Source organism: Apostichopus japonicus, chromosome 18 (assembly GCF_037975245.1).
Source record: "Apostichopus japonicus isolate 1M-3 chromosome 18, ASM3797524v1, whole genome shotgun sequence".
Taxonomy (NCBI): domain Eukaryota; kingdom Metazoa; phylum Echinodermata; class Holothuroidea; order Aspidochirotida; family Stichopodidae; genus Apostichopus; species Apostichopus japonicus.
In genome coordinates, this window is record NC_092578.1 from 8,846,359 (window position 1) to 8,873,009 (window position 26,651).

General features: G+C 37.7%; 2 protein-coding genes across 5 annotated transcripts in view; both read left to right on the plus strand.

Moving 5' to 3' along the window:
* Positions 1-17,246, plus strand: part of LOC139958567 (fibroblast growth factor receptor 2-like) — a 33,497-nt gene extending 16,251 nt beyond the window's left edge. The window contains exons 9-19 of the mRNA XM_071955707.1: positions 1-52; positions 713-812; positions 2,281-2,532; positions 4,369-4,530; positions 4,977-5,158; positions 6,173-6,256; positions 7,652-7,866; positions 11,623-11,760; positions 13,205-13,337; positions 13,724-13,819; positions 14,863-17,246. The exon at positions 1-52 is cut by the window's left edge and continues 38 nt beyond it. Of these exons, the coding sequence (XP_071811808.1) occupies positions 1-52; positions 713-812; positions 2,281-2,532; positions 4,369-4,530; positions 4,977-5,158; positions 6,173-6,256; positions 7,652-7,866; positions 11,623-11,760; positions 13,205-13,337; positions 13,724-13,819; positions 14,863-14,985 (1,537 nt within the window). The 3' untranslated portion in view covers positions 14,986-17,246. The remainder of the gene's footprint in view (positions 53-712; positions 813-2,280; positions 2,533-4,368; positions 4,531-4,976; positions 5,159-6,172; positions 6,257-7,651; positions 7,867-11,622; positions 11,761-13,204; positions 13,338-13,723; positions 13,820-14,862) is intronic.
* Positions 17,247-18,673: 1,427 nt separating this feature from the next.
* Positions 18,674-26,450, plus strand: LOC139958419 (ribonuclease P protein subunit p25-like protein). 4 transcript variants are annotated; one of them, XM_071955489.1, is made up of 6 exons: positions 18,674-18,765; positions 19,749-19,903; positions 20,370-20,500; positions 21,261-21,302; positions 22,366-22,440; positions 25,270-26,450. In XM_071955489.1, coding segments are annotated over exons 1-6 (678 nt in total). In that variant the 5' UTR covers positions 18,674-18,764; the 3' UTR covers positions 25,544-26,450. The 4 variants fall into 4 exon arrangements, with proteins under 4 accessions (XP_071811590.1, XP_071811589.1, XP_071811592.1 ...); XM_071955488.1 differs by having other exon boundaries at positions 18,678-18,830; XM_071955491.1 differs by having other exon boundaries at positions 18,725-18,867.
* The last annotated feature ends 201 nt before the right edge of the window (positions 26,451-26,651 follow it).

The window sequence follows — 26,651 nt, forward strand, 5'->3', positions numbered from 1 at the left end:
AGAACTATCATTGACGGACACAGATATTCAAGCGACATACTACGATATATCGGTAAGAAATCAATACACATCTATACCATATAGTCTCAAGTGCATAGTCGATCCGAATCCATATTTCCTTATTAAGACCCTTGCTTTGGGTATTCGGTATGCTGATATGTCTAGCAACGGGGAATGGAATGCATTTATCACTGATATATTTTATAAGGTTGTCGAATCATTTGCCTAAATTTAAATCCGTCTGGCAGACATAATGATTAACATTTTAAAAATATTATAGCACAACAGATACACTACGTTTGTGGGGGGGGGGGGGATTGGGTTGTGATAACTGGTGCCGGGAGGGGTATATACCGGTTCCAAAATTTTGATATCTAGGTTTGTTACAAATGAGGCTAATTTCGACAGTCTTATCTGTGAGTTGGGTTAAATTTGTGCTCTTATTATGTCGTCTATTGTTGTTGTTTAAAGTGTTAACTTATAAACTTTATGGATCATACGTGACAGATGTCGTATATACTCGTAGTAAAAGGATTTAAATAAGATAAATTAGACCTTCGAGATTGAAGACGTATTAGAATAAGCCTTTAAAGCCAGTTTGCTGAAATGAAACCATTGCACTGTTTTTTTTAATTTTTTTTTTAATTTGCTTGATATGTGTTGATGTTTCGTATATATTCTCTCAGTCTTATTTCTTTTCTTATACTTATAGATTGCACCTTCCGTTGATTTATCGAGTTTACAGGCCTTCAGAGCCCTGGACGGACCTACTGCTAACATCAGGTTCAATGCCAGTACTATTGTAGCCGCCTGTAAGTAACGTAATATGTGTATTGGTATACCTCGTACATGTATTATATAATAATAATAATAATAATAATAATAATAGGCCTAATAATAATAATAATAATAATAATAATAATAGGCCTAATAATAATAATAATAATAATAATAATAGGCCTAATAATAATAATAGGCCTAATAATAATAATAATAATAATAATAATAATAATAATAATAATAATAATAATAATAATAATAATAATAATAATAATAATAATAATAATAATAATAATAATAATAATAATAATAATAATAATAATAATAATAATAATAATAATAATAATAATAATAATAATAATAATAATAATAATAATAATAATAATAATAATAATAATAATAATAATAATAATAATAATAATAATAATAATAATAATAATAATAATAATAATAATAATAATAATAATAATAATAATAATAATAATAATAATAATAATAATAATAATAATAATAATAATGAAGTGAAGTAATGAGGAAACTTCATTTAGGGTGGAAAAAGTTGATCTCTCCACCATCCGCCCCCCCCCCCTCACTTAACCATTCATGTCCCCTCCCTCAAAGATTTATTAGATGACTAATATAGAGTCATCAACGACGCACATTCAAATATATACGGCATTGAAGAGCTTCTATACCCGAATGGGGGCAATTCAACCATTTTTTTTCTGGAAAATAAACCCAAGTAACAAACCTACAATATTCTGTTATCAGGTATTGTTAACTACAATCAGTCGACGGGTTTTGAGGATACCCCGTAATTAGGGGCGGACGGACCGGTCTGTGCCTCCCACCCCACCCCACCCCCACCACCTTCCGAGTCACAAGCCTCTATAGGCTCCTGACATAATCAAATATTTTGCACGTTTGCATTATATTCCGTTTAATACGGTTTTGTTTCCAGTATTGTGAGTCTTATCCAAGTAAGAATGTATATTGGTTGTGTTCAATACTGTTTTTCATCTTGACTCTTCGACCCTTGGTATTGGGGGGAGGGGGGCCAGGGTAGGGTAGGGGCGGAGATCGAGGGGACGAGGTTTCTTCACTTTTCTATTGCCAGCTATGTCGCTGGGGCAGGTGGGGTGGGGGGGGGGGAGTAAATAAGTGTTTGAACCATGACACAGATCGCTGTCAGTCTGTTCCAGTGTCACTTATTGAACAATCCGTTGCGGGTTCAATTATTGTGCATTGCATTTCACAATCATGAATTCTCTGTTTCGTATATTTCTTATCCTTTGTTTTCTACGAAGGTTCTTACGGTAGGCCTATATACATTTACCTGTATAAGCTGTTAACGTATAGATATATTTATCAGGCTTCCACCCTCTTTATTAGATAGTTAAAATGCAGGTATAGGTACTTTCCAGCCGTCAAGATCTACCTATAGCATGATATACACTACATTCTACAACTATATCATAAGATATTTTGTTTTCATATCAGATCTAACGTCCCCACGTCCAAGTGATCCAACTACATCACCTGCAGCAACCAAGCCAGGTCCCGACATCCCGCAGGATAGCTCTACTGTTAACATCTTTCCAATCATCATCGGCACGTCTGTACTTGCATTGGTGCTCGTCATCGTCCTAGTATGCTCGGTTATATTTTGTCTCATGAAGCCAAAATCTCAAACGAAGACTAACCAATCTGTCTTTGTGCCACAACATCATCAACTGAAGCTTAAAAAAACAGGTTTGTGCATTGTCTACAGTACTAAGGTGACCAGAGTCCCCGATTTTCGGGGACAGTCTCCGATTACAGTGTGCTGTCCCCGATGAACAAGTGTCCCCGAAAGTGTCCCCGATTCGTCAGAATGTTCAGGAATTTTGAAAATATCCCACATTATTAGTAAAATAATTGTAAAAACAAAATTTAGTCAAGTGTGCAGTCGCAGAACGGAACTAACCAGTATTTCAGGTGGGCCAGTGTAAAGTGGAATATGCTAGATCGATCTAGCCTAGCAATCTTTCGTAAAGTAAGTAAATTTCATCTAAGAAAAAGCTACATTTTGAAAATAAAATTGATTTAAAAAGTGCTTCTTAGTATCACCATTTTACATCTAAGCACCATGGGCACTTGAAAATTTTCCCTCATAACCCTCCCCCACATCAGCCACACAATAAATGTCAGGCAAATATGGTCACCTTAGTTTACACCCGTTAAAGTTCATAGAGATTGTCAGGGGGCTGATCCAGATAGTGGGGTTATAATATTTCAACCGCGTGCACACGAAGTTTGAAATATGTATTACAACAACATGCTTTTAGACATAGGAGAGGTTCTTCTCAGACCCCCCCCCCCTCACCCTCCCATTCCCGCATGGGGAATCGGTCTTAGCCACTACAGAGTTACACCACGTCCTTTAAGGTCATTATTTATATGTACTTTGAATTTTATTTTAATTTGTGTTCTTATTTTGTGGTTTTATTTTTGCTCAATTTTTTGGCAAATGTGATCAATTTGGGAAGAAAATACTACGACTTTAGGCATTCGTTAATTCATGCGATATTTATCTATGCCTGATATTATATTTCGACGTAGTAGACTCATATTGAACTTATCATAGCGTGAGAACTGATATATCACATCGCTTACGCTATAAAAGTCAGTGACGAACCTGGTAGGCATATGATCAAATGGTACTGTCAATACTTGCCAATCAAGTCAATGCTTATATTTATCTCCATGAAATACATACTTTCGTTAACCCTGCACATTGAAAAGCATAGGATTTGTTCAGTTTAGAATGACATACATTTCCAGCTGCATGGATGTGTCCTTACTTCCGAACAAGAGTCCGGAAGCATATATGTAGAAGAGACATCACATTGACGACTATTAAAAACATGAGATGAGATGTATTAAGTGTTTAAGACGGTAGAAATTTGAAAATTACCGTTTTGACGAGATGTATTTACCGTTTTGCTCACAGGCTTAGTACCGGGTGCCTAGTGTATGGCCGGCCATCAGTCTCAAATCGTGGGGATTCGACATAAACCGATTGAAATCGACACATATCAATTTCTTTCGACTTATACCAGTTTCTAGCAGCTGAAATTGACTTCTGCCGATTTAAATTGACATATCACCGATTTAAACTGTCGATTTAAATTGACTTATACCAGTTTAATTCGACATATCATCGATTTAAATCGACATATTCCAATTTAAATCGATGATATGTAAAGTAAATCGGTTTCCGTCAATTTAAATCGATTCACCAGTTTAAATCGATGATATGTCGTATTAAATCGGAATATGTCATTTTAAATCGATATAAATCAATTTAATTCGACTTATACCAGTTTAAATCGACATAAACCGATAAAAATTGACATGTCGAGCGAAACAAGTTTATGGTGCCTTGGAGTGTTAATCGACAGGAACACATCAGATCAAATGTCATATAAAAGTCGTTCTTTTTAACTTTAAGTTGTTGAACTGTTCCATTCCCAATAACCAGATGCAGCATATATAAAAATTCATGTGTATCGAAATCCTACTCAGTCATATTCTCTCTATATATAGTGACGGTTCTGCCAGAATTTCGGGACAAGGAAATTCCCGAGCCGGATAGTCTAAAAGTTCTTGGTGATCCGATTGGTGCCGGGCAGTATGGAAAGGTCTATCTGGGATTGTTGTGTGATAAAGCTGGAGGCGAGTTTCAAGTCGCTGTGAAAACTACACGAGGTATATAATTCGGTATGATTAAAATGATGTCAAACGTCAAACGTCATGGCAATATGATTCAAAGCTGTTTTTTTTCAATTAATTAGTTTGTATTCACAAATAATCATATATATAGGCAAAACAGTCATTTAATATTTTTTTTAAATTTACTGTTTATTTTTTGGGGTAAGTGGTGGGGGAGGGAGGGGGTTGTTTTACGAGGGAGATTATCACGCAGATTCGCAAAGTTGTGATCGACGTAATGTCAACATTTAATTTTATGCATAAATAGGCGAAAGGCGCACGCATGTGCAACAGTGATATGGAATGTAAAGGCTGTCCATATTTTACTCCTTATTCTGTCCCATAAACATACGCTTATTTTTGAAATTTGACACTGGGTGATTCAGTCCACTATAAAACTCTTCATAACTGAATATCCTCTCCTCTCCTCTCTTTCCTTGTAGATGGGTTAACTGCCGCGATGAAGGAGGAATTTTTGGATGAAATTCGCCTCATGCTGGAGATAGGAGAACATCCTAACATTTTGAAGTTGGTGGGTTGTCAGACTGTGCAGGAGCCTTATTACCTGATTACAGAATACATGGAATATGGATCACTGAAAGATTACTTTAAGAAATGTAGAAAGGTGATTAACTTTTCATTACAATCGGTACAACCTGAAATGTTGTTGTCCATATCCTCAGAATTGTTGCCAGACACTTAAATCATATTACTCAACTATACCTCTCTGAGCCTACAAAATACTCTGGGACTGAAAAATACTATAGAGTTAACATGTCAGTGACATATCTCTTTGGGCTCTGACAAAGTTGGCGGTTCTTATCTTTCTCACAATTATAATGATTTTACAAATAAAGTGATACACCTACAGAGGATCCGAATCAGCATTATCGTGGCTGTCTGTTATTTTATTTTTCCTTAAAGGGATCTTTAAACCATAAATTAAATTTTAATGGAAGAATGTCTTTGTCACCTACTATGTATATATGTTGTTTAACACGTTTCTGTAATATCGTGTAGTTATAGCTATAATTAACTTAATGATAACTTGTAACTAGTTATAATTTATTGATAACTTGTTACTAGTTATAAATTAGTGATAACTTGTTACTAGTTATAAAATAGTGATAACTCGTAACTATGTATACTTTAGTGATATCTTGTAACTAGTTATAATTTAGTGATATCTTGTAACTAGTTATAATTTAGTGATACTTGTAAGCAGTTATAACTTAGTGATAACTCGTAACTAGTTTCAACTAAGTGATAAATTGTAACTAATTTAACTTTAGCGATAGCTTGTAACTAGTTATAACTTTGTGATAACCGGTGCTGTGGCTGAGTGGATAAAAGCGGTGGTATTTGAAGCAACGGGGCTTAGCAATCGGGAGGTTCGGGGTTCAATCCCCGGTGGGTTTTTCATTCAAGAGCAATCTACGGTTTTCCCATCTGAAATGACTTCTTAAATTGAAAAGATTCCAAATTTGAATTAAAATGTTGCATTGGAAGCCACCTGACGTAAAAATTGTAAACCAAAAGCCGGGCTTCCTCCACATTCGTGTTCGCTTAAGCGTCGGTAAAAAAAAAAGTCTGAATATAACTTGTACCTTATATAACCTTTTTCCAATCCCGTTCACAGCCGGAGTTTGGTAAGAAAAATCCAGTCTTCATCTTAACTGACTATTTAAAGCTTGGAATGTCTCATCAAATTTGCGAGGGGATGGTAAGTTATTGTGCACTTATCAAGCAACTATATATTAGAAACTTACCTGTGTACATATTTAAATAAAAAACAGAACATTAAGCTTGATACTTGCCGCATCAAACGATTGCTCAAGCTAAACGAATAACATGACTTCTATTGATATTTATATTAAAATAAACTGATGGCTGTGTTGCCTTGCCAGGGTGCAAGGAAGTTATTAGTCATTTATCTTTTGGCTTCATTCTCCAGAGTGATAATTATTCACTCTGAGTCGCCTGATTTATTGACCATTACTACCTATATACACTCTCCTCAACCTTAAATGTTTATTTGTTGACCATTACTACCTATATACACTCTCTTCAACCTTGACTGTTTAGTTGTTGACCATTACTACTTACATATATACATTCTCTTTAACCTTAAATGTTTATTTGTTGACCATTACTACTTATATACACTCTCCTCGACCTTAAATGTTTCTTATTGACCATTACTACCTATGTATACTCTCTTCAACCTTAAATGTTTATTTGTTGACCATTACTACCTATATACTTCTTTGCAACCTCACATGTGTATTTATTGACCATTGCTACCTATATACTTCTTTGCAACCTTAAATGTTGATTTATTGACCATCACTACATATATACTTCTTTGCAACCTTAAATGTTGATTTATTGACCATCACTACATATATACTACTTTGCAACCTTAAATGTTGATTTATTGACCATTACTACCTATATACTTCTTTGCAACCTCACATGTGTATTTATTGACCATTGCTACCTATATACTTCTTTGCAACCTTAAATGTTGATTTATTGACCATCACTACATATATACTACTTTGCAACCTTAAATGTTGATTTATTGACCATTACTACCTATATACTTCTTTGCAACCTCACATGTGTATTTATTGACCATTGCTACCTATATACTTCTTTGCAACCTTAAATGTTGATTTATTGACCATCACTACATATATACTACTTTGCAACCTTAAATGTTGATTTATTGACCATTACTACCTATATACTTCTTTGCAACCTCACATGTGTATTTATTGACCATTGCTACCTATATACTTCTTTGCAACCTTAAATGTTGATTTATTGACCATTACTACCTATACACTCTCTCTTCAACCTTAAATGTTTATTTGTTGACCATTACTACCTATACACACTCTCTTCAACCTTAAATGTTGATTTATTGACCATTACTACCTATATACTTCCTTGCAACCTCACATGTGTATTTATTGACCAATGCTACCTATATACTACTTTGCAACCTTAAATGTTTATTTGTTGACCATTACTACCTATACACTCTCTCTTCAACCTTAAATGTTTATTTGTTGACCATTACTACCTATATCCGTTCTCTTCAACTATAAAGGTTTATTTGTCGTCAACTCGTTACTTTCATGGAGACTTGGCAGCAAGAAATGTCTTGATCAATCAAAAGATGGAGGTGAAGATATCCGACTTTGGTTTATCAAATGACATCTACCAGAGAGGCTACTTTCGTCTGCCTCCTGAGGAGAAGAGGCCAGTAAAATGGTACAGTCCAGAGGCAAACATTCATGGCAGATGTTCAACGGAAGGAGACGTGTAAGTTTGAACACACATCTTAATTTGTTGGATAAGTTATTTGATTGAGTCGTTTTTTGCAATACCAGCACTGCACAAAGTTGAACCATAAGTCATATATCTCCGGGCTTATTTTCATTATTTAATTTGCTTTTTGACTAATCAAGCTAATGAACTATGTGTTCTCGGCCTTTTGGCTAAGATCATGTGCATCATCTATTCCCTTTCGAGGGGAATGGTGACACACATCCGACGATGATCACACAGTCACAGTCCCGATGCAAGGGGACTGGAGCTGAGAGCGGATCAGTCGTTTGGTAGTTTGGGTTTTCGTGCCCAGGTTCTTTCCTGGGTGACTTTTTCATAAAAAGTATGTTCTCGGCTTTTTGGCTAAGATCATGTTTAGTATCTGTTCCCTTTCGAGGGGAATGGTGATGAACACCCGATGATGATCACACAGTCACAGTCCCGATGTAAGGGGACTGGACTGGGGCTGAGAGCGGATCAGTCGTTTGGTAGATTGCTTATCGTGCACAGGTTCTTTCCTGGGCGACTTTTTAAAAAAAAGTATATGTTCCCTTCTCGGCATTTTGCCTGAGATCACGTGTGGCATTACGTTCCCCTTCTAGGGGCTTATCGTGATACACACCTGACGATGATCACACAGTCACATTCCCGATGCAAGGGGACTGGGGTTGTGAGCGGATCACTTGTTTGCTTGTTTGGTTTTTCGTGCCCAGGTTCTTTCCTGGGTGTCTTTTCTTAAACAATATATGTCTCGATGCAATGGGACTGAGATTGAGAGTGGATCAGTAATTAATTAAAGGTAGCTTTAACCTGACCATTATGCACTATATATTCCCTTTCATAGGACCCGTGATACTAACTTGAGCACACGGTTACAGTCTCGATGTAAGATGACTATAGGGTCGAGAGGGGATCAATTTGTTTGTTTTTCGTTATATCTTGGGTGATATTTCTTTAACAGTATCAACTATTTAACTGCTGGATTTCACTAACAACTATTATCGAAAACTTATTATAGTGCATTGAAGCCGACTCGCATGTAGGAGGGGTGAGGGAGCAAAGGGGGGGGATGGGTCTGGGGCCATCCAACAGAAAAAAAATAGCGTCAAATGGTAGCCTACAGTATGGTGTATATTTAGACGATAGATTGGGTCTCACGCAAGTTTCATGTTCTTTTGAGATTTTGTGAGAGGTTTACAAGGTGGAGGTACACACTCCACCCATGGGTATTAAAGTAGACGCACGTTTTCAACTGTACCAGTTTGAAGTAAGTTGCACAATGCGTGATAATTAATGTCACAGTTGTGTAATGGGTCTTAACGTAGACGCACGTGTTCAACTGTACCAGTTTGAAGTAAGTTGCCCAATGCATGATAATGTCACAGTTGTGAAATGGATCTTAACGTAGACGCACGTTTTCAACTGTACCAGTTTGAAGCACAATGCATGATAATGTCACAGTTTTGAAATGGGTCTTAACGTAGACGCACGTGTTCAACTGTACCAGTTTGAAGTAAGTTGCACAATACATGATAATGTCACAGTTGTGAATGACAAGTATTATTAAGCGAGAAGCGAAGCTAATTCTAAAAACATTTTCATCGTGTGATGCTTTACATTGAAATTGATTGTTACGAGATTCTGTTACGATGACCTTAGCTGTATGTCAAATGCTTCAATTCGAATGCTTCCTTCTCACTTTCGACATGGTTACGTACGATTGGAATTGATTGTTATGAGACTCTGTTACAATGCACAGGGGCGTAGCGAGCGGGGGGTGTGGGGGGGTGTCACACCCCCCCAATAATTTGGTCGCTGTCGGCAAATTTTGGGTCTGTCGGCAAAAGGAGAAAAGGTGAAGAGAGCGGAAGGGGAAGAAAGAAGGAAAGCTGAATAGAGAAAAGGAGAACGGGAGCTTCTTCCGTGCCAAATTTGACTTAAAATATGCACCAGATTGCATCTAAGGACGTTTCAAAACTAAAAATTTTCCAAAGGGGATGGGTAGACCCCCTACCCTTAGACCCCTCCCCCATTCCAGTCACCACTTCCAGATCCGTCGGCAAATCAAATTTGACTTAAAATATGCACCAGATTGCATCTAAGGACGTTTCAAAACTAAAAAATTGCCAAAGGGGAGGGGGACACCCCCTCCCCTTAGACCCCTCCCCCATTTCAGTCACCACTTCAAGATCCGTCGGCAAATCAAATTTGACTTAAAATATACACCAGATTGCATCTAAGGACGTTTCAAAACTATAAATTTTCTTAAATGTTCTTAGATTTTCTTAAATTTTCTTAGACCTCTCCCCCATTTCAGTCACCACTTCAAGATCCGTCGGCAAATCAAATTTGACTTAAAATATGCACCAGATTGCATCTAAGGACGTTTCAAAACTAAAAAATTGCCAAAGGGGAGGGGGACACCCCCTCCCCTCAGACCCCTCCCCCATTTCAGTCACCACTTCAAGATCCGTCGGCAAATCAAATTTGACTTAAAATATACACCAGATTGCATCTAAGGACGTTTCAAAACTATAAATTTTCTTAAATTTTCTTAGATTTTCTTAAATTTTCTTAGACCCCTCCCCCATTTCAGTCACCACTTCAAGATCCGTCGGCAAATCAAATTTGACTTAAAATATGCACCAGATTGCATCTAAGGACGTTTCAAAACTAAAAAATTGCCAAAGGGGAGGGGGACACCCCCTCCCCTTAGACCCCTCCCCCATTTCAGTCACCACTTCCAGATCCGTCGGCAAATCAAATTTGACTTAAAATATACACCAGATTGCATCTAAGGACGTTTCAAAACTATAAATTTTCTTAAATTTTCTTAGATTTTCTTAAATTTTCTTAGACCCCTCCCCCATTTCAGTCACCACTTCAAGATCCGTCGGCAAATCAAATTTGACTTAAAATATGCACCAGATTGCATCTAAGGACGTTTCAAAACTAAAAAATTGCCAAAGGGGAGGGGGACACCCCCTCCCCTCAGACCCCTCCCCCATTTCAGTCACCACTTCAAGATCCGTCGGCAAATCAAATTTGACTTAAAATATACACCAGATTGCATCTAAGGACGTTTCAAAACTATAAATTTTCTTAAATTTTCTTAGATTTTCTTAAATTTTCTTAGACCCCTCCCCCATTTCAGTCACCACTTCAAGATCCGTCGGCAAATCAAATTTGACTTAAAATATGCACCAGATTGCATCTAAGGACGTTTCAAAACTAAAAAATTGCCAAAGGGGAGGGGGACACCCCCTCCCCTTAGACCCCTCCCCCATTTCAGTCACCACTTCCAGATCCGTCGGCAAATCAAATTTGACTTAAAATATACACCAGATTGCATCTAAGGACGTTTCAAAACTATAAATTTTCTTAAATTTTCTTAGATTTTCTTAAATTTTCTTAGACCCCTCCCCCATTTCAGTCACCACTTCAAGATCCGTCGGCAAATCAAATTTGACTTAAAATATGCACCAGATTGCATCTAAGGACGTTTCAAAACTAAAAATTGTCAAAGGGGAGGGGGATACCCCCTCCCCTTAGACCCCTCCCCCATTTCAGTCACCACTTCCAGATCCGTCGGCAAATCAAATTCTCCACACCCCCCCAACAAAAAAAACCTTCGCTACGCCCCTGACAATGCACTTAGCTGTACTTCGAATGCTTCAATCCTTCTCTTTTCGACAAGGTTACGTAACGTGAGCATTCTTCTTCTTCTTTGACCTCATATATATTATCCAGATGGTCTTACGGAATAGTCCTATATGAGATATATACCGTTGGAGGCGAACCATATCCGGGAATGGCCCCGAGAGAAGTTATCACCAGAATTAAAAGGGGATATCGTATGGAGAAGCCAGAGAATTGTCCCGATAAAATGTACGGTAAATTGTAGATAGTAACCATGTAGTTAAAGATATTCATTTACCAAGTTGAGATCTGCAATCTAATTATAGTAGCAAAAACTATTTTCTCTTTCCTTCAGCTGTTGAACTTCTGCTCCTCCCCCCCCCCCCCCCGGATATCAAACAAACACATCCACAGACACATATATACAGAAACTCGGCTAAGTCTTGATTCATGCAAAGCCAGTACTACGTACATTTGATTCGTACGTCTGTCAGTTAGAATTAGCGTTCAATAGGCGACAATTTATTGTGCAATTTATCAAGAGTTTCTGCGGGCTATATCATGAATGAATGCGTTGCATCCTGTATTCAACTAAAATCAATTAGGTACTTTGCCGTGCAATGGGCTTATTTGGGTTTTGCAGACTTAACCTTCCTTTCGCAGGCAAGTACAAACACACAAAATCCTCACGAAACCTTATACACATATTTGTATTGTACTAGATTGAGTAAAACAAATATCTCATTCGAAGTTTCCAATAAATATATTAAAATAAAACCAGAGGAAGCAACCCAAGTTAGTTTTATCCTATATTGATCAGGGATTCCTAATTGGAGTGCATGAACCCCCAGGGGTGCGTGAGTCCATCCCAGGGGGTTCGTGAGACGTTTCTGAAAGTCAAAACTAGAGTACTTTTTGTTGAACTAAAATCTGATATATCATAGTTTTAGTAATGTACATAAGTCGTACCTATCGACAAACTCTTTCCGCGTTCCATACGCAAATGTTGCCCATAGACTAATCCATAGTAGTACCGTACCGTGCATGTGATAAATAACTGAATTATGCAACAGACACATGCCGCACGACTTAGGTGAAGTTGGTATACGCATGACAGTACGTCCGGAAGATAAAGATCTGATCTGATCGTGAAGTTTCCAAATAAATATTTGTTCATCTATTGTTTTTTTTTCATTACAATATTACACTATGAACGTGATCTTTTACGAAGCACTGTTATGCGTATTATATAATAATGGCTCAGATCGTTTCTCGAAAAGTTGGGGGGGGGGGGGTCGTGGATAACTCTGACATCCACAGGGGGCTCGTGTGGGGGGGGGGAAGTTAGGGAAACCATGCTATAGATAGTTTGATTATAGTTTTTGTTCTTACTATATGCAATGAATAATGAACGGAGCCTCACGGAGGGTGAATCTACGGGTGTTATAATTCGACCAATCACCGCTAGCCATATCGTCACATGTCGACTACAAATAGCCTTGTTGAAAGTATAGTCTGTTTCTTAATTGCGCGCATATAGAATGAACGCACCATCAATATGTGGCTGCCCAATTAGCTGTCGAGTACAGGAAGTGGTCGAGAATTGTGGAGTAGGAATTACATGGCAGCTAAATAAACTTCCCGAGTTAGGTACATGATTTTTGTTTTTGTTTTGTTCTGTGTTCTATATCAGTTATGACATTATGCTGAATTGTTGGCAGTACGACGCCTCCGACAGGCCGACTTTCAATAACATCAGAACTACTCTTGAGGAATTTGTGGAGACACCTGAGATTCTGTTTGGTCCACTAAATGACATTGAAAGGGTTTGTTGTCGACTTTTATTCCTTATATCTAGACCATTTTTATTAAATACATTCCATAATTATAACAATATTACCAAAAATTTGCGATATCTGTCAGATTGTAAGACAACCCTTGGTTGCAAATATACACATATTAAGAAATGGCAACAAATAACTTTTTTTAAAATTTTTTTATTGAGAAGAGAAGTGTAATTAGAAACATTTCATGATATACAAAATTATAGCCGCATGTTAACTATAAGCCAGTGCCGCCTATAGTTGCTAAGTGATGTTAGAGTATAATGCTATAATGATCATGTTATATGTATACAATATATTGTATATGTAGCTTATCGATGTTATTGTAATCTGTTTAGTAATTCACATATTTCATTCTTTCTATGAAGGAGGAAATAGGTTTGGAAATTTCAAAGGAAGGGGAAGGCTCATGTAGCAGTGAAGAGGAAGATTACGGAATCACTACTCATGATGATAATCCACTAGTGAGTTTCCAAAACTGGTTATTTCTTTCACATTGACATATAATATAAATGTGTCGCTAATCTAATAAAGATTCATCTGAAAGCAAGTTTATAAGACAGATATAGCTCATGCTCAGAGGCAATGCATTCACTGGACGACCACAATCAGAGATTGCGTGATTCTACCGCCGTCACAACCAATTATAGCCTACATATGGGCGCCGAATCAAAGAGCCATCGGCAGGCCCTTCGTCAGGAGTCTGCAGGGGCGTAGCCCACATGTATAGCCACTTGCGACAATGGTGCCTTCGAAGGCACCTTAGAGACTTTTTCCTCGACACTTTCTAAGACAACTGTTACCGGCAGAATCATTGAAATCAACTTATGTTCATTGGTAGCAACTCCTCAATGACGTAGCCTACTTTAAACATCAAACTTTTAAAATGGAAACTTCGGCGGCAGGCAAATGGAAAAGAAAGATATAACACATATATTTTGACTCGATAGTTAAACCCTCGTTTCTTCTCTGCAGTGATCGTAGTTTATAGGTGGTCCCTGATACCATACCGGCAATTGTTCTCCTTGTTACAATAGGCTATTCTTGTTCATATATATCCCTTCCATTTGGGAATGTTTTGATTGTCGTCAAGCTTCTCTGTTTTTAGGATTTCATCAAAATTTGTTCAAAATGTTTTTTTTTTCTTCTGCGAAATATTGAGTTAAATATTATGAAAAAAAAATTAGCTGAATTGCCTGGATAACATCTTTCACTTTGCGGTTACTTGCCAGATGCATTTACGAAAATATTAAAACAATATCTGCTTCGCAAGAAATGCTATGAGGATTTAGTTCTGATCGATAGATGCAGAAAATTCCCAGCAAATTCCCAGCAAATTCAGTCACCGGAATATATCCCTTTAAGTATATAGGCATTATAGGCTTATAATAAGTCAGTTATACTAAAACTCGGAGATCGAACATATGCCCACATGAATTCTATCTAAAAAATCAACGTGAGACAGTAGACTTAATGCTTGTTTTCTTTTTCTTTTGTTTTCTTCTAGAATTTAAGAATTCCTGTTGCATCGGATGTACAAGATAGATACTCCATAGCATCATTCGTGACGGACCATTCTTTGAACAGTGAGACTGATTATATAGAATTAGATTTGGACGATCCTGCATAGCTGACGGCTTCTATGGGCATACGAGACAAAAGCGTTAGTAAGCCTATCATGAAATAGGTATACGAAAAACTCTGTCTAAGCTTAAATGATTATTGTTTGCGTTCTGCCTAACAAATAAACTGACGCAGCACCAAATACTGGAGACAGTCGTACCTTTCATCATGATAGTTACAGTTCTTATAGCTGCACTGAAATTTCTTCGAAAGTGAAATAATGATTTGGCAAATCAGCTATTCGCTTGTACACATGATGTAAAAATAAATTTGAAAATACAATTACAATACAGGTGAATGGGGGGGGGGGGGGGGATAGTGTATATGTCGTTTATAATGTATACCTATGCATATGAGGTGTATTCACATTGTACATATAAGAGAGGTAGTAGGGTGGGTCGTTCGTATAGCCTATTGACCTTAAAATGTGCAGCGTTCAAACTTTTAATGACTTGTTTGTATTATAAATCACATCACTGTCTTTCTTTCCTTTTTTACGACATTAAGCGAGTTCCCAACTTCACATGCAGAAGACACCCTAATTATTCGAGATGGTACGAACAAGGAATTTATAAAGAGGTGTAGCCCTGAGTGGGATCGTTGAAATATATATAGGAGAGTATGGAGGCATCATTTCTCGTCCAGAAAAAAATAAAATAAAATCGTAGACTTCAAATAATGCATTCCGAGGTACCGTGACTATATATAGTGGCGGCATTGGGAGGAATTTGTGCATTCCACCAACCCAAATGCTTGCCCACGCCCCAGATAACCCGCCCCCCCCCCCCCCCCCATAGTCGGCTGAATAAATCCAAACTGAAACATTCTCCATTACGTCCAAATTACATTTATTTGGGTCGTAATAATAAAGTTACAAAATACACCAAACCTTCCGGAGGTCAGCTTCGACATACATTCCAATAAAATTGGAATCTCTAAAACGTATTAATTCTGTGCTTAGGTTAAAATAACTACCAGAGAATTGTCTAAAATCGCAACAGCTTCCGGACTTGGATCGAGTACCTACCACAGAAATTAAATTCTCCACAAAATATGCTTTCGTCATAAGTTACCTAAAAAAGCCATCAAATTCCGAAGATATTTAATCTCTACTCACATATCTAGTTTGTGCTGTAAAACTAGCTATGAGAGAACAAGGAAGACCTGAAAGCACACTTGACCTCCCGTGAGCTACGGCTCGAAGACCCCCACTAGGGTCATGGGATACACTCCAGAGAAATTTAAGTGTATAGTACCTCTTTCTGGCATGTATTTTGGCTCTACCAAATTCACTAAAAGTGCTTGTAGCTTCTGGGGGCCCATTACTCCCAGCAAATAACAGTGTACAGTTGCAATTATAAAGCAACTTGCCCCTTTTGTTATATTTATTGAAATATTGCTCAGCTAGTCACTACAAGTCGGTCTTGAAATCGATCAACATACCCACCCGCCTTGAAATAATGGTGAATGTACGACCCTATATAGTTATACCACATTCATTTGCTTTCGATCACAACTTTGAATTTCACGTAAAATTGAAAATATTCTTATATATATTATACTTTGATTCATCGAAGAAAAAACGTGGGTCGATAGGTATAGGTAGGGGGGGGGGGGCGGCGTGTAGGACGTTTCACGTGAGGTCGGAGTACATGTTTGCACTTATAGCTATATACTATATTTTGATGAGGTAAAAAATGTGTGGGGATGAACTGACCCCGACCCAACCCTCCCCCCTCCCTCTCCCCTCACCACAGTCTCGATTCGCTCCAAGTTTTACTTAACTATAAGTCTCCGTGTTGTCTCAGATTTAAGTACAGGCCGCTGTCACCACATTTATGTATTCTTTTTAATTTTACTGGAAAAAAAACAATCGGAAATTCATAGATTTTGTTAAAATGGGTATGAGGAAATATATATATATATATATATATATATATATGTTATAGAAAAATGTATTATAAATGCGACGTTAATATTACGAAAACTAAATAATGCCAACATATTTGTAAATTTTCCTTTTATCAATTTGTCGATAAGCAATTAAACATGATATATGTAACCTGCATATACGCTATAAATTCTTTTAAACATGTTATTTCATGCTTTCGAATGTACTGCACTATTAAACATTGTGAATATTTAAGCAATTTTTTAAGGCGTGCTAATTCTTTGTAGCTAAGTACTGAAAAAGCAATGCAACTAAGAAATGTTTTAAGCTCAATTTCTGAGTTGAAGTTAAAAAACAATACAGTTGTAACTCTTCAAGTAACCTATAGTTCCATTTCTTGTTGTCATTTGGTAACTCAAAGAGAAACGTATTTTATACAATTTGTTTACTCCACAAGAACCAAGGGCGTAGGAACCGGGGGGCGGGGGCGCCAGCCCCCCCCAGTGAAAAATGGGGGGAAGTATCATTCCGCCCCCCGCTCCGCAAGTCAGAAAACCCCTTTTTCATTTCCAATGAGAAAAAGATCTCATTTGGAGCACCAAATTGCATCTAAGGCCAGCTGAAATTGCAAAATTAATTACAAAATGGAGTGGGTGTTGAAGTGTGATGAATTGCATCTGAGGCCACCTGCAAAAGCAAAAAAAAATCCAAAGGGGGAGGGTGACACCCCCTCCTCTAGACTCCTCCCCCAGTCCGGCCATCAGTCTTCAGCCCCCCACCCCACTCAAAAGTACCTTCCTACGCCACTGACAAGAACAAATCTTACAGAAATTCACTCAACGTATAGCCTAGCTTACAAGAATAACCTAAAAACTCTCTTTACTGACTTCGTATACTGATTTCACTGAATTTAACGTTGTCTATAGACAGAGAGATGGGACCTGTATTGTCTGGTAGAAAACAGTATAGTGCTTCCTAAGTAGTGACCTATATCGTGAAAGCCTGAAAGGCATCCACAAGTGATCTAAATTATCCGAAGTGTAATAATTATATTGCTATAAATATGTAACGACGTTTGTTATTTCCCGTGCCCCCTGCCCCCCCCCCCCCACAATTTGAAAGCATGTTCTAAGTCAAAAGACAAAAAGAAGATATAACTGAAGTGTCAGTAATGGATGTAATGTGGTCAGCATATTGTCTTTATATCCTTGTCAGATCAACAACATATATACTGGTACCAAGACGTTATAACACTTAGGTAATCAATTTTGTTACATTTAGGCCCAAACCTGTTTGCAATTATTACCAAAGTATGTTATAGGACATTTTGTAACCGGCTTGTGTCTTTACATATAATACCTATATAAACATGCACACAGAGCTTTATTTCTTAAGACCATTATTTTGTGGAATAATGGGTAATAATGGTACTAACTTTCAAACCAGCTTTGCACATGTTTTCGTTGCATTACCCGCGACCGCATTACTGTTGGGTGGAATAATGGGGGGGGGGGGGCGAATTCAGGAGGGTCATGTGTTTATATGCTATAGACTCAACATAACAGTGAAACTGTAATCTGTACCTCTTTTATCCCATAAATTCCGGTAAGTAATAGCGTCACATAGACTAGAACATAGCTAATACTTTATTGGACGAAGATGCCAAATTCGTTAAGGAATGCACAATTAAGGTTAGCCCCACAGGGATTAACCCATGAGAGATCTTGAAACCATAAACTTTAAAACCAAATCAATTAGAAAGCGCGTATTAAATTGGTTTACACAAGAAGCAACACATTTTTGCTGTTTTGGCGTTCCATGTGTAAGCTTCATATGTGCGAGAGATTAAAACACAACAGAATAAATAGCTTGAACTTGAAAAAGGCGCATCAAAAAGTAGGTTCTCTTTCAGCTGCCACACAACGATTATCAAAGGTTCCGACACACGTTGTGATATGAAAGTATGAAACAGTGGAGAATTCATTCAGAAATCCTGGTGTTCGTTTGCAGACTTGCAGTGTTCTAATCTTAAGTTAAGGAATGGTCATGATGTTGCATTGACCTAGTCTAGACCTACCCTACCGCCTAGGCCATGGCAATATATAACTAAGCCTAGCAAGTGATCCCACTTCCAGTAGGATATAGGCCTAGGCGTATGTAGTACTACGGCATTCTTACCGTAGCAATTTTAGTAAGTCAGTTGTGTAAGCTGCCCCTTAATGCCACTCAAAAAAAAATAATGTTGTCAACAGGAAATTCAGTGTAAGTAGGCCTGAGTGGAGTACCCAGAGACACGGGTACCCGACGAACATTCGGGTAGGCCTACCCAAATCAAAAAACGTACCCGGGTACCCGTTTTCTGGGGTGAAAATCACATAACTGCTACGCAAGTTCTTTCATGATTTCAATAATTCCGTAAGGCCTGCATGTTTTGATTTATCAATACACGCAAATATGAAAGATTAATTTCATGAAATAACTTTCTTGTAGTGTAGATGGTTGTTTTAATTACTTGCTATTTCAATTTTTAGCCATTCTTTTTTTCTGTGGTGATGTTATCCACACACGAAAGTGTGTGGATAACATCACCACAGAAAAAAGTGGTGTTGTTATCCCCACTACACAATCCTTCCAAACAATTCCCCATTTCCAGGGGCAGTGGCATTATAGGGGCTGTAGCCTAAAATTTCTGGGCAAGGCTTTTATTTTTCTTGTTGGGGAGGGGGGAGGGGAGTGGGGTGTGTGAAAGATCAGGACATAGTAGTAACAAACCTGAAAGGACACAAGTTCCAATGAGAGCATTTTTAATGACCTTCATTTAAAAAAAGAAAGGAAAAAACAGAAAAAGGAAAACGTTTTCCTTCTCTTTGTTATTGTAGTGGAAAATTATACAAAAGGAGAGACTGTGGATGTAATCAGTGAAGAAGGTCCTTTTACCAAACTGGATTTGGACATGACCAATTGCATAAAGATGAAGATAAGTGCCGGGGGAAGCATCCGAAATTACATGGGATTCGCTCAGAGAGAGTTTGCAGTAAGTGAAGTGTGCAACCTGTTAATTTTCTAATACCAATACAGTCACATATCTTTATAATACCAATACAGTCACATATATACAGTCACATATACCAATCTTTCTCATATCTGAATTGGTGCGCAATGGATTCAAGATATGTGAGGTTTTGATTCATTCCCTGACATTGCATGGGTCTTTTCGACTGGTGCTAGAGAGTATTCACAAATCTCAACAGAAGTGTTGGAGAGGCTTTCCTGGCAGGGATTTTATCAGAATATGTATGTACTGAATCCTGAAATGCAATGTAAGTAGTATGTTAACCTCCTCCTCATAATGGTTTTCTTCTGAGAGGACATAACTTTCCACATAATTGGTAAATAGACTTTGCTGAATCTGACATATCATTTTTCTTTCTCTAAAAACCTTTACAGAATTTAACTATGTGCATAAAAATAAAGCAACTTATCTTATTTTTGGTCTTCAGAAAGCTGAGAGGAGACTCATAACATTTTCGGGCTCGGGAGAGGCTGTAAATAAGGTCATCTCATGTGTTGAGATTATGAAGAGGAAACACAAGGACCCGCTTCATCAGATAAACAAAATATTTTTCAAGATGTAAGTAATTTTTAGTAGGTATGGATAAATTGGTGACAATTTAGGGAACGGATTTGAACGAATTTGTCAGGAATATCTTTGGATGACCCTAGAAGGTAAACTTAACCAAATAAGAACAAGAAAATCAAGTCAACTCAGGCTGATTAACTTGATTATTTAATGCGATTACTTAACTTGATTACTTAATGTGATTACTTAATGCGATTACTTAATGCGATTCTCAATTGTGGACTCAGTAATGAATGATTTGTATAACAAGCTGCTGTATAACAAGGGCTGGAGTGTACAGTACATGTGGCCCTTATTACTCACCCTGCTACTCTTGAATCTGCGGTACCAATCAATCGAATGTGCGGTACCGATCAGTTGAATGTTCGTTACCGATAAATCAAGTATGCAGTACCGATCAATCAAATGTGCGGTACCGATCAATTGAATGTTCGGTACCGATCAATTGAATGTGCGGTACCGATCAATTGAATGTGCGGTACCGATCAATTGAATGTGCAATACCGATCTATCAAATGTGCGGTACCGATCAATTGAATGTTTGGTACCGATCAGTCACCTGTGACCAATGGCAACAACTGCCTTGCCACTCCATCATCGCCAGGGTTGCCCCTCGTAATGAGTTTCAATATCGAGTCAAATCAGGGCTCAAATGTCATTCAAATTCTTTTGTTCTCTCGCGTATCACTTTCTTTTCTTTTTTATGATAATAAAAGAGTTTAAAACCACCTGATTGTATTCTCTGTTGCAGGAAAGAAGATATTTGGGAGCCAAAAGAGGAGGACCTTGACAGGTACCACCAAGCTTCATGTCTTACAGGCTTAGATTATCTTGTATTCTGGTGATAATAATATCCAAAACTCATCTTTTTCGTTGACTAGTCTACAGGTAACGACAAATGCTGCTCATACTCAGCCCGACTGAGCGCAGCCATGCTCAGCACAAAGCTGACCCAACTAGACTGTTGCAATAGATTCAATAGATTTTCAATAGATTTAAGACCTACAGTAGTTTTCAATAGTTGTCATGTCCCAGAGTCTTACAACTGACACCCACACTCTGTATGACTGATCGATGCAGACAGTAGTATGACTGTGTGTGGTCACAGTCAGAATTGAAGACCAACACACACTTGATATGAAGGTACAACTGTAGTATGACTGTGTGTGGTCACAGTCAGAATCGAAGACCAACACACACTTGATATGAAGGTACAACTGCTCCCTGTTTAATAGGGAACACCCAAAAGACCTAAGAGTGGACATTAGGTTAATATCACTGTCAGTGTTTGAAAAGAAATGTGTTATGCTGACATTGTGATATGAATGTCTGTTACCTTATCTATTACTGATATACGTAGTTTATCAAACAATGTCTTTTAGAACATAAATAAATGATATATATGCATGGGTAACTTTTACAGCAGGATATCAAACTGAAATTTTCTCACACTGTTTGGACCAATTTGAGGTAATTTCTGGACTCACCTGATCACATTTTCATTGCAAATAGTCAAGGAACAGTACAAGAATTCTAAAACCAATATCAGGATTTCCAAAACAGTGTAAATATTAACGTTGACCGAAAGGCATATTGGCTGAATCATTAACACTTGCAGAGTATGTAATGTACTATCGTATAGATGGTTGATACATAGTTGTTGTCCGACTCCAAATAATTATGACGACTTGTACACAGATACTGTACAACCAACAACTTCCATGTTAACTATCTCTTACAGGTCACTGGCGGATTTCTTATTAATAAACTCCAAAACTTTTCCCCTTTTCAAATTGCTGGCCATTTTAATGCAATTATTTGATCATATATATTATAATTTTGATCTCTCTATCCAGGTTGAAGGTCACCAGACACATACCTGCTATATCAGTCCTTCTTTCTAAAGACCCAATAGATGTCAATGAACCTGGGTAAGTGACTTCTTCTCAATGTGTAGAACTACTAAACTGTACCCTAGCTGTTTGTAACCTCAGACTGCTATTGAGTCTACAGTACTTATATATGCTAGCATTAGTTGTCTGTTCTCTCACCCTCATAGGTCATGAATGTTGTACTTGTACTGGCATTCCACACAGTTATTTGAAAATCTAGTTACAGTGTAAGATGGAAGGATGGCTTTAGGCATACTTTTAATCTCCATATGTAATAGCCCAAAGAGAAAAGAACATTTTTTACGGTAGACACTGCCAGAACTGAGGCAGGCATGCTGGAGAATGAAGGATCATTCTCCTATAGTATGGCATCAGTGACTGTGTTAGTCAGAAACCAATTGTAGGTTAGTCTTGTCCTTGTGTTTGCACATCTCGAAGTTTGATTTGTTCCAACAACGTGCTGTGACAAGAGCATGTGTCTGTGCATGTCTGTCCTTTACATGATATGTGACAGCTAGTGATCATATGAGAAAGATCCACACACATTGTCAATGGTACTGTGAGTACTTAGAAACCTATTGCATGTAGATACATTCCAGCGACATGCTGTGACAAGAGCATGTGTCTGTGCATGTCTGTCCTTTACATGATATGTGACAGCTAGTGATCATATGAGAAAGATCCACACACATTGTCAATGGTACTGTGAGTACTTAGAAACCTATTGCATGTAGATACATTCCAGCGACATGCTGTGACAAGAGCATGTGTCTGTGCATGTCTGTCCTTTACATGATATGTGACAGCTAGTGATTACATGAGAAAAATCCACACATATTGTCAATGGTACTGTGAGTAGAAACCTATTGCATGTAGATACATTCCAGCGACGTGCTGTGACAAGAGCATGTGTCTGTGCATGTCTGTCCTTTACATGATATGTGACAGCTAGTGATTACATGAGAAAAATCCACACACATTGTCAATGGTAATGTGAGTAGAAACCTATTGCATGTAGATACATTCCAGCGACATGCTGTGACAAGAGCATGTGTCTGTGCATGTCTGTCCTTTACATGATATGTGACAGCTAGTGATTACATGAGAAAAATCCACACATATTGTCAATGGTACTGTGAGTAGAAACCTATTGCATGTAGATACATTCCAGGCACTCTTGAGTATTAAAAAAATTATCTGCTAGCCATGAGAAGTTACCTTAAAAAACGATCAATAATTTTCCAAACATGTTGTCAAAGTATGAGAACGCTTATGAAAAATCCACACATATTGTCAATGGTACTGTGAGTAGAAACCTATTGCATGTAGATACATTCCAGCGACGTGCTGTGACAAGAGCATGTGTCTGTGCATGTCTGTCCTTTACATGATATGTGACAGCTAGTGATTACATGAGAAAAATCCACACACATTGTCAATGGTAATGTGAGTAGAAACCTATTGCATGTAGATACATTCCAGCGACATGCTGTGACAAGAGCATGTGTCTGTGCATGTCTGTCCTTTACATGATATGTGACAGCTACAGTAGTGATTACATGAGAAAAATCCACACATATTGTCAATGGTACTGTGAGTAGAAACCTATTGCATGTAGATACATTCCAGGCACTCTTGAGTATTAAAAAAATTATCTGCTAGCCATGAGAAGTTACCTTAAAAAACGATCAATAATTTTCCAAACATGTTGTCAAAGTATGAGAACGCTTATGTTGCGTTTGACAGAGAAACAAATTTTTAATCGTTAAGGATGGGCATGTCAAATATGATTTGAACAGTAACGAACTTGACGTCATCTACGCTAAAGTAGATTGCGACATTAACCCACGCTTCGGACAGTACCTACAGTAATCACAAAGAAAAACTGTTTGTATACAGATTCAATTCTTCCTTAATTTTCGGTGAAATTTGTTATAAATTAGATATGTTTTTTAAAAACGTCGAATGGGGACAATTTTCACATGGTTAGAAAGAAAAAAATAAGATCTACAAGGAAAATGTATCAAAATCTTCCACCAGACAATTCCTTTAATCCTCGGTAGGTCTTCAAACTGTCAAAGCATGTACAATGGGAATCAGTTGCATGCACATAGTGTCCTCGTTTTGCAATCAAATGCTCTATTTATTCTGTTATTTAAAAAAAAAAAAAATGAAAAAATTAGGTCGTGTTAATAAATGCTTAACGTGTTTGTACCACTTGACCTGACTAGCAATATTGGAATCCTTAATCAGTCATACACCTTTTTGCTTCTTTTCACAGCTCTACGCCCAATTTCTGTCATACTTAAATGTCTAACTCTGTAACCCTCCTCCTCATTTGTTTTCTGCAGATAATTGTGGAGATGTAAACCCTCGAAAGCCTAGGTTCCCTCTCTAGCACTCATTCTGTGCGATACATATGATCATACTATGGGTATTACAGTATGTAACACAGCAATGTGTGTATATCATATCTGATGTGGGCTTGTGTATATCCCACTTGACTCGGCTACGAATAATTTACAATTGGAATTGCGAAAATTGCTCATTCTCATGTGATCATGTAGCTTTTCACACCTCTACACTCGCTGTCTGTGATACTTTCGTGTGTAAATCTCTAAACTTTAACCTGTGGAAAGGTGAAAACAGATATAGCTTAGCTCCCTCTTTATGCTCCCATCCTATGATGATAGGCGTGACAGAGAGCTAGTGCGTGCGTATGTCTTGCGTGACCAGAAACAAGACACAGACATCATGGAATCATCATGAAATGGTTGCTTCGTATGTAAGCATATAACTCCACACATTGGCTGCCTGTAATGTTGATATATATGATATATATAACTCTTCTTGTTTTTATATGTTAAGGTACCAATCCCCGGGATCATTTGAAGAAGAGTGGGGAAGAGGAACGGCAAAAGCCAATGCAAACAGGAAAGACAATGTCAGGAAGAAAAGGACAAAGTTACAGCAGAGTGGAGGATCTGGAAGGAGAGAGAGACAAAAACAGAAAGGGCCCGGCCAAAGAGACCAAAGTCACAAAAAACATAAACAAGGACAGCAGGACAAAAGTCAGTCCACAAAACAGACCGGTCCAGCCCAGGACAAAAATTACCCAAAGAAGGAGAAGAGCGACGGATGAGGTAATACTCTACTGGGAGAGCGAGGCGTCACAGATCGATCCCGCAGAGAAGACGAACGCAGTGGAGACCAAGACGCTGGAAGTCACTAAGAAAGAGTCTCAGGTCCTATCCACGAAGAGGCAAAGATTAAATCCAGCATGAATAATGTCTTTGTTAGAACGGCAAGTGGAGACAGCAAAAGCAGTGTCTTTCACAGGGCGAAGACGAAAATCAAATGTGTTGACTATTTGTTGCATTATTGGGATCAACAGTTGGTGATTCTTCTTGGAAGTTTATAACATGTAAAAGAGCTATCATCCTCATCATCAGTTATCTCAGTCATTCAGTACATAGTCTCTGATGGCCAAATATTTATTAATAGAATTCATGGGTAGAAGTTGTAAATATCATCTTTTGAGGTTGTCTAGCTTTGACTAGAAGCAGCCAAATGGAGGTGAGAGGAGGTTGTGTAACTATGGGGGTGGGGTGAGAGCATTCATGAATGTAACAAATTCTTGAGATATTAATTCTCTGGTAACTGTGATCATGTAACCTGTTGTGTTACGATATACATTGTTCTATAGGTATATGTCTGGTATCAGAAGTTAAGACTGCCACTTTGTTATAATAACAGTCAAACAAGTCAAAGTTTGTCACTTTTTCTTGGCTGAATCCTCCTGGCCACCCCTCTCTCATCTCAAGATTAGAAACATTGTTTGCATAGTAAATTACAAGCATTTGACAAGCTAGAATCAAGTTGGAAGTCACTTTGGTGTAATATCCATCGTACAGACTAAATATTTCATCTTGTTCTCAATAGCTGCTGCTACCTGTATGTCACACCATTACATGCAGACATAGGAAGATCTATACATGTATTGTTCAGAATATCAGGAGCGGAAATAAGAAAGTGTTGGAACACCGAAACTTGGTTAATTTTTTTTTTTCTAATCTATTCTTTGAATGTTTTAATTAAGGTGGCTAGACGTCGTGTACATTCTCCGGATTTCATGTACGTTCCCTGGATTAAAAGTGTCACCAGAAATGGCCCCATATTTTTTTAAGATCCCAGGAATATTCCTGTAATTTTCAAAAAAGGTCCTGAATAATGTCAGTTGTACCTGTCTG